The 8491-nt window shown below is 37.9% G+C and overlaps 1 protein-coding gene across 1 annotated transcript; it reads right to left on the bottom strand.

Annotated features, from left to right (window-relative positions):
• Window positions 1-1914: 1914 nt before the first annotated feature.
• LOC133726235 (uncharacterized) lies at window positions 1915-8190 on the bottom strand. The gene is made up of 12 exons (XM_062153749.1): window positions 7783-8190; window positions 7585-7670; window positions 7311-7390; window positions 6579-6634; window positions 5972-6020; window positions 5253-5402; window positions 5024-5119; window positions 4130-4243; window positions 3853-3983; window positions 3330-3568; window positions 2418-3224; window positions 1915-2290 (listed from the first exon to the last, which is right to left on the bottom strand). Exons 1-12 carry the CDS (start codon window positions 8154-8156, stop codon window positions 2241-2243), a joined length of 2232 nt encoding a protein of 743 aa, XP_062009733.1. The 5' UTR covers window positions 8157-8190; the 3' UTR covers window positions 1915-2240.
• Window positions 8191-8491: the final 301 nt, after the last annotated feature.

The raw sequence follows: 8491 nt of genomic DNA, 5'->3' as shown, positions 1-8491 counted from the left end.
CTGCAGTTTGCAACTGCTGCCAGTTGGTAGGGTAGGGCAGAAACGCTAGCCAAGCTAACTGGAGGACACGGACGCTGCAGGGGCAGCAGGCTTGCAGTAAGGCTGCAGGGGCAGCGATACAGCGTGGAGCGGACGCACGGGAGCGGGGCTGCAGGGCAGTGAGCAGGGCGCAGGTGCGCGCTAGCAGGCAAGCGCACGGGCTGGCAGGTAGGCTGGCTGAGAGGGCTGCAGGAGCAGGAAGCTAGCAAGGGGCTAGGTGCTGCGGCAGTTTTGGTGAAAAAGGTTTTCGGGTTTTTGGTTTTTGCTTTGTGGTTAGAACTCGTGCTGATAACGTGTTTAAGTAAAAGAGATTCGAGAGAGAATTGTAATCATATTATTGAGAATAGGAGCCCTATATATAGGGATTACAAAGTACTAGTTCTAATGTTACAAGGAATACCAATCCGTGTAGGATTGGGAAATCTAGAACCTTCTCTCCTATTGCTACTCCTAGTTTGATAAGGCACACTAAATCGATATTCCTTCAACAGGTAGAACATTGCAACTGAAATAACTAACTAAATACAATGTGAAATTTTTGTGCATGTCTTTATGCAATGCTTCATCTGAGGACATTGCTCTTGACATCTTTTTGTTCTGTACCTGGATTTTGAATTTGTTTCTTACGTACTTACTTTACATTCTTTAGGTAAAAACTTGCTCAATACTGGCTATCTATCATATATGTGACAACTTTCTTGCTGATCCTGAATGCTGATTACTGAAAGAAACCCTAAATTTTAAATTGCAGAATTGTATCATAAAATGTAGACTAAGAGTTTATGTTCACATTGTCCTTGAAAGCTTGGAACTTGATTTGAGGAAGTCTTTGTTTTTGGCTAGGAAAAGAACAGGCGATCTTTGGCTTGCCTTAGTGTTGTATTTTTACATGTTTAGTTGTCCACATGGTCATGGAAAAGTAGTATGAAAGAACATGGAAAAACAGTTACAAACATAGGCATTGTTTGATGTTTCTAGGCTCAGATCTCAAACTGAACTCTTTTGTGTCACAGGGTGTCACAGGCCATGGTCAAGAGGCAGAGGACAGATCTCCCACCAAATTTTGTTCATTCCCTCGATGGTTCTCATGTATATATGATGACGACTGCAGTTGCCATTTCGTTCTTCTTGTACAGCCAGCATTTAATGATTTAAATGGTTCCTGAATACATGTATGCATATGTGCAGTAGAAGTGAGCAAAGCTTGATACATCAAGCAAAGCTTTTATTAGGAAGCTGAGAAACAAAGATGCTACTATAATTTATTAGAGCTCATCAACGATCTATACCTTAGAATCTTGTCAAGTATGGAAAGCCTTGAGGCTGATTGAGGAATAAGTAGATTCATGTTAGAAGTTGCTTAACCAGAGTGGGGTTACAGCTTTCACTGCGAGTCTGCAACCATGCCGCTTTTATGTTTATAATGTAACTTCTTCCCCTGTAAATTTGAGTGACTAAAGCTGCAATTATTCGTTCAACTATTCGTTTACAGTTGTCACTATACAAGTTTAGCGTTGAAAATTGTTTTGGTCGAGAGAATACGAATTACGAAATAAAATGAAGATTTCTGGTGCTTATAAGTTATGCGATTGGTTCCAATTGGAACTACAACGTTCATCTCAGTATCCATGAGCAAAGGCAAAGCTACGGAAGATCTCAGTCATGCCCACTGACCATATTTGCTGACAGACAACTCATCGGCAAAATCCTCTTATAATAAAATAAAATAAACTCATCGGCAAGTGCTTTTTGGTGATTTTAAAAGAAGCACTTCCCAGTATTACAGCGAACACTTGAAATTTTTACAAAGACCTCAATGTACTTCTAACAGAAACACTTCCGATAAAAACAACTCATGAGCATTCCTAGAGACATTTTCACTAAGTTGGCAAAAAGTTGAAACCAATTTTTATATACACCTTACTGGATCATGTTTACATGTGAGTTTACACCAATAATTCAGAGCATCTCTCTGTCTTCATCTTTCTACACTAGGTTGTACATCCCAACAAAAAACAAAAACAATAAAGAAAACATCAGTGCCCACCAAGAGGGTTTCACCAGGTATTATCGACCTCTATATTATCATTTGATAATCGAGTCTAACAATTTAAAACTGGGTTACGGGGTGGTAAAAATAAAACTCATTTGATGTGCAAGCGGCCTAACAGCACTTCCAACTTGATCAATTGCATTTATATTTAGTAGCCATATCGATCGTTCAAGGATGTTCGCCCATCACCAGATTGCCCTGCATGAGCCATGAAGATATATACCAGTTATCAAAAAAGATTTCTTATCTAAGGGAGGAAGAAAAAGAAAAAGAAAAAGAAAAAAACAAAGTAATAACCCAGAACATGGAATCAAATTAGCTTTACCTTCAGGAGGCACCCATGTTTCAGTAGAATCACTATCAAGAAATGAAGGTCTCTCGGGACCAAGTACTCTTTTTTGGGGCTTTTTTTTACCCTTGCTCTGTTGTTTCCCTTGTGACGTATCTTGGCTTTCAGAGGATTTATCATCATCTGATGCATAATAGCCTCTGTTATGCTTCAACAACAGTGCTACAGCATCCTCTGCCACGAGTCCAGCTCCTGTGGAGGAAGATGTCGAAAGTTGATGAGAATCATCACTAGCTTCAGATTCATGAACTTGTTTTCGTTTCCTTATAATCAAACCAGGCGCAGCATTTTCAATCCCAGATTCCATGTTAACTTCATTCTCCAAAATCTTCTTTCTGTCTTTATAGTCCACAAATACTTCAGACTCGTGCTCATTCGTAGATGCTGCCTCTTGATGACCCTCCACCATCTTCGTGTCCACTATAGCTCCAAGCCACTGGGGCTTTGCAACAGTATACACAACACTTTTTCCTTCAGTTGCATCAGTGAGAACCTCACCTGACTCCAGCTTCTTGCTAGATGCAACAGTCACATCTGTACTTTCCTCTTTCTTTATAGAGCCACTTTCTGGATTTTCAGGCGGACAGGTTTCCTTTGGTTTAAGTGGATGTTGCTTCTTGATGGCAGCAGCAGAAGTTTCAGTATTTTCAGGAAGCACCTTTGAATCCCTTTTCTTGGCTGCTTCACCTGTTGGATCAGCAATCTTCAAAAGGAAGACTACCCTGTCATATTCGGACTGGAGATCTGAGAGTTCCTTTTGCAATTGCTCAGTTTTATCAAGCACTAGCAAGAAGAAAATCAGCACAGCAAGTGTTAGCAGAAAGCACTAAAGCAATTATCAATTCAGATGTATTAAAGATCAAGGTTCATTAGAGCAGAATTCCACACCTAGCTTAGATGAAAGCCCAGACATGTATGCATCCAGTGCGTCCCCAGCATCGGTGTCTTCTGTAGTTTCTGATGCCAGTCTGTTTTTCTCAATTGAAAGCAGCTCTTTCGTGTTCTCCATTTCTTTTGTGATTGCATCTCTCTTATCAAGAAGAGTATCAGCGGTTTCAATTGATGGGTTTTCACTAGCCTTTTTGCTAGAAGGCTTCTTTGTCCGATCATAAAATTCATCATCATCACTGAAAAACAAATCATTAACAATTAACCTCAATAGGAGGAAGTTACTAATTCTTTTTTCACAAACCATATAGCATTGACAAATTATGTATGGCATTTACATAGCTAAATTAAAAGTTAACCATGATGATTAGGAATTTAAGACTACAGTTTCAGAGTTTAATATGAATAGCTGATCAATTGTAGAATTTATATATTCCAATCTTGGAAAAGTGAGTACTTGGGTGTCTCTTCCAAACCTAAAAGTGCAAAACTTTTACATAGGTAATTTTCATTAATTAAGTACCTCAAAAGTTCTTCTTCTTCTTCAATTGCTCCTTTCTTCTTACCATGAGATAGCTTCCCAACACGTGCACCTAAACTTTCTCGAATACTCTCATTCAGTGTCTCTTCCAAATTTTCAAGCTCTTCCAGAATCTGTAAGAAAATTAAAAATAACGTGTTAACCAGAAAGGTCACTACCACCCTGCCTCCATATATTGGGACTTAAGATGCAACAGATATTCCTCATTTCTCAACTACCAGTACAGGTTGGCAAATAGGTTCTGGGGAAATTTTTTTACCTGTTCTGTTCTTTGTTCATTTCGCGCGATCTGAGTTTGTTGCCCTTGAGTCAATCCACCTTGAGAGATGTCTTTAGCACGAATAGCATCTATCTCTTTCTTCATATGAGCAATCTATAAGCAAAACAGTGAAGACATGAGAAAAATTATAATAATAAGTAAAAAAACTCATCAGTGTCTGTATAAACAAGTTTTTATCATCAACATTGGAGTTCTTTAAATCTTTGTTTTCCTCATTTAAAAAAAAAGAAAAAAAAAGAAAAAAAAAAAAGGAACTGGATGCAATTAGAAGAAGACAAGGTGTATGTAACCAAGTGAGGCTGAGTAACATTAACCACAATATCATGAGAACAAGTAAAGAAGGGAGATAAATTCCAAAATACGAGAAGACTGAAGTGTAATATCAGGATACTGGATTTAATTATGATGCATTGTTGTTAGGTTCACGTACTTTTTCCTTTGTTGATGCTGGTATGGTCAACCTAATAATGGATGGTAGCAACTAATTAATTAGAATCATTAAGGACCAGTTTCAAACATTTAAGAGGTCCCTGTTGAATCATTATATTGCAAGCGCATCAACTGTTGTATTCCTTCATTACACAAAGATATACTGTTTTGCTAGAATTATAAAAGGTACACTACACCAGCGAGTGACTTTTCTAAAAATCAATTCAGGAACTGCTTTCTCAAATACCAAACAATGGTACACTACACTACACTGGTGCGTGACTTTTTTAAAAATCAATTCAGGAACTGCTTTTCTCAAATACCAAGCAATATACACGTTAATATAAATATATGAACTATACCTAGAGAGTTTATCCAATTGGCAAAAAAGGATCCAACGTACAAGAAAGATAATAAAAAACCAGAATAGTTAAGACCACTTACCTTTTCCATTCTTTTAGTTATTTTATCACGGGTTTTTATCTGCTTTTCCGTAAGCTGTCCTTTGTATGTTTGCCAAGTTACTTCCTCACCATCATCCTTAAGTCCAAAACCACATGTCAGTAGAATTATCTTCTTTCAATTCATCAAAAGAAAAGAAAGAAAAGGTCATACTTAAAGAAAAATAGCAGAATATAAAAGGCAGTTTGAGAAGAATTCTATTGAGACATACCTCGGCTTCTTCTATAATGGCATCCTCTCCCATACCCCAAGAGATGCCATCAGCAAGAGAAGCTTCAAGTCTTGCTCGTTGAAGTGATGCCTGCTGATCTAAAATATCTTCACGCATCTTGTACTCTCTTAAAACTTTCAAGTCTTTTTCCTACATAGATATAAGTCATATAACCAAACAATAAGCAATCATCCCTTTGACACATCGGTACAGAAAGCAAGTGAGGCGGGCTAAGACTCCATTCGAAGAAATGGAGTGCCATAATTGATAACCATAATTCAGCAAGTGACATTTCTTCAATGTCACTTTCATTACATCTTTTAAAATCAAGAACTTAATGCATATGTACATATATTTATGCGTCTATGCTATGCTTTGAACCTTCATGTAGATACTATTTCCGTGATGGGTGATTTGAAGACTTTGATAAGTGCAAAATCCTGAATTTATCTCACTAACATATTGTTGAAAAAGTAACCATAGTGTCATCACTTAGATAAGAAAGCAGTGGAGGTTCTTGCGAAACTCATCTCATGAATGCAAATATGTCATGTCCTTCAATATTCGAAGTGCTTACGTTATTTTTATTGAAAAAATATTCACCTCTCATTATTCTTCACAAACTCAATATAAAAATCAAATGAACAGATGCGTTCTTATTTGATTTTCACTAAGAACACACACAAACTCAAACAATAAATAGTAAATTGAAATCTTACTGGTGGCATCAACTCAGACGGTCCTTGGAAAATGTATAGACGAGATGAACTGCACAAGAAAATGCAAGAATAATCAGAAGGTTAATAATCTTATGATGTGCTTTTGACTAAAGTCATTAACAGAAAAACTTCATGAACGTCTATGACAATTATCGTTATCTTCAATCTTCCTGAACTGCTTCTATTTTGGCTGTCACTATCCCAAATACAAATAGTATTCTAGTTGTCCTATCCAGTAAAGTGTTTCTTTCTCTCATATACATATAAACAATAAATAAATATGTATCCAAGTAACTAGCAGTTTAGGCCCATAAAATATATTTGGCATTTAAATATGAGCACTATGTCTTGTTAATCAAAAAGCGTAAAGGATAAAATAGCTATCTGAATCATAAGAGGTCACATATATAAATTAGTCCTCTATGAGTTCCTTAACAGTTCCTATTGAAAATAGCAGTGCATATATCTCATTATATAATGTACTTCACAGGATGGTATTCTGAATTCAAAAGTCATACAACACATGGAAAAGTGAGGATCACTATAAGAAGTAAATGAATTGGATGTTATAGGTAAAGCCAAGGCAATTAAATAATGAGGTACTCACTGCCCAAAACGAATGACATCACCAACATGCAAGTCCACATACACCTTTTTACTGACCTGATAGGCAAGATAAAAAGGTTAGTATGATAAAACTAGGGTATAAAACTATATACTCACCAATTTATTGTAACAAGAGTAGTCACAAGGTTTTTAGAAGCAGGATATAAGTGAAACTTGCCACAAACAGAGACATAGACAAACACAAACATGAATGGAATAATGCAAAAGACACTGAGACAGTTCAGTAAAAGCTAAATCTTACTGATGAGAGTAAGTGTTGACTTGTTTAGTACTCTTTCATGAGTCAGATAAAAGATCTTAAATATCCAAATAGATTCATTGGAAACAGTAATCACATAAAGAAAGGAACACCGTAAATTGAAACTTCTAGAGACCAGCAACTTCCAAGTATTTATCACTTACTACTACTAGAACATGGAGGTTGTCTACCAGATCTGAGCTAACACAGTAGAATACTTAACAACTTCAAATAAAGCATGATTGTCTTTTTTATATTCTGACAACAAAAGGGATTTGCCTTGAAAGGCAGAGGTCAATTCCTTTGTAGAGAGGGAGTATACAAATACCATTTGAGATAAAATTGATCCCTGGTCCAGATAAATTTGAGACCATATCTACTATTGCATTAGAAAATGTATTAAAAGAAAGTTCATGAACTAAATTTCAAGTTTTAAGGTCTGGTTGCGAAAAGCAATTAGCTCCATAGACATACCTGGTTCTTGTTAACAAAAGTACCATGAGTACTGCCAAGGTCATAGATGTACGCATCTCCACTTCTCTTGAACTGAAGCACTGCCAAAAGAGCGAATAAGAAAATTAACAGGTATCCACTGTCGACTTAGCTCAAAGTCCTAGTACATTTATCTGAACCTTGAACAATGTATCAAGTCTATTGAAAAAGCCAATGATAATACTAACAACAAGATACAATACAAAGTCGAGAAATAGTAACAGCAAGTTAGAATGTCAGAGATAAATGTGCTTACCTGCATGAAACCGAGAAATAGTAGGGTGCTCCAGAACAAAATCGCAGAGGTCGACCCGGCCGAACATGTAAGCCCCTTTTTCATACCTGAAATTTATTTCAGTAGCAAAGAAATTCAACGATTTTCGGAGTATATAACGAAATGTAGTACTTAAAATTAGCTACAGAGGAGGAAGATGAGAAAGAAGAAGAAGCTTACACATTGAATTGGTCGACAATGGCGCCGTCCTTGAGGACCTCGAGCTGGAACTGGTGGCATGGAGCTCCGCTCCATTCAGGAATCGAATAAGGAACGGCAAAGCCTTGGGATTGGTGCTTGGATGTCTCCGGCGGCGCGGTTTCGGAGTCGGTGGTGGATGCAGAGGGTGGATTGGGGTTAGGGTTTTGGGGAGGAGGAGGAGGAGGAGGTGGACTAGGGTTTTTGGGAGGTGGAGGCCCCATCGGGGGCTTCATTTGGGTTGAAGAATGGGAGGTGGTCTCCATCGACACATTGTCTAGGGTTTCGGAGTCGGCGGGGTCTGCTGAGAGTGGAGGCGGAGGCGGAGGCGGCGGAGGACCCATGGCGGTCGTCATTGTATCGGAGAGAGCGTGAGAGAGTTGCAGAGTAGCTTATGGCGTTTTGGGTCCGAAAGAGACGCAGAGACTATTTATAGGTGTCCACCGCCAAATTTATTGGGCTGGAACTCTGGGCCGGACTAAGTATATGGCGTTTGTATTGGACTATTGGGCTGGCCGGTAATAGCCTTTGAAATATGAAAAGAAAAGAAAAATAAAAGGTAAACACCTAAACTCTATGATCCAAAAATAAAAAATAAAAGAGAAAAATTCAGCTACCGTCCCCAAACTATGCTGCCAATACCAATTTGATACCCGAACTCTCAAAAGTATCAATGTGATACCCAAACACA

Source organism: Rosa rugosa, chromosome 1, assembly GCF_958449725.1.
Source record: "Rosa rugosa chromosome 1, drRosRugo1.1, whole genome shotgun sequence".
NCBI classification, from domain to species: Eukaryota; Viridiplantae; Streptophyta; class Magnoliopsida; order Rosales; family Rosaceae; genus Rosa; species Rosa rugosa.
The sequence above is the reverse complement of the archived record's forward strand: the minus strand, read 5'-3'. Positions and strand labels throughout refer to the sequence as shown.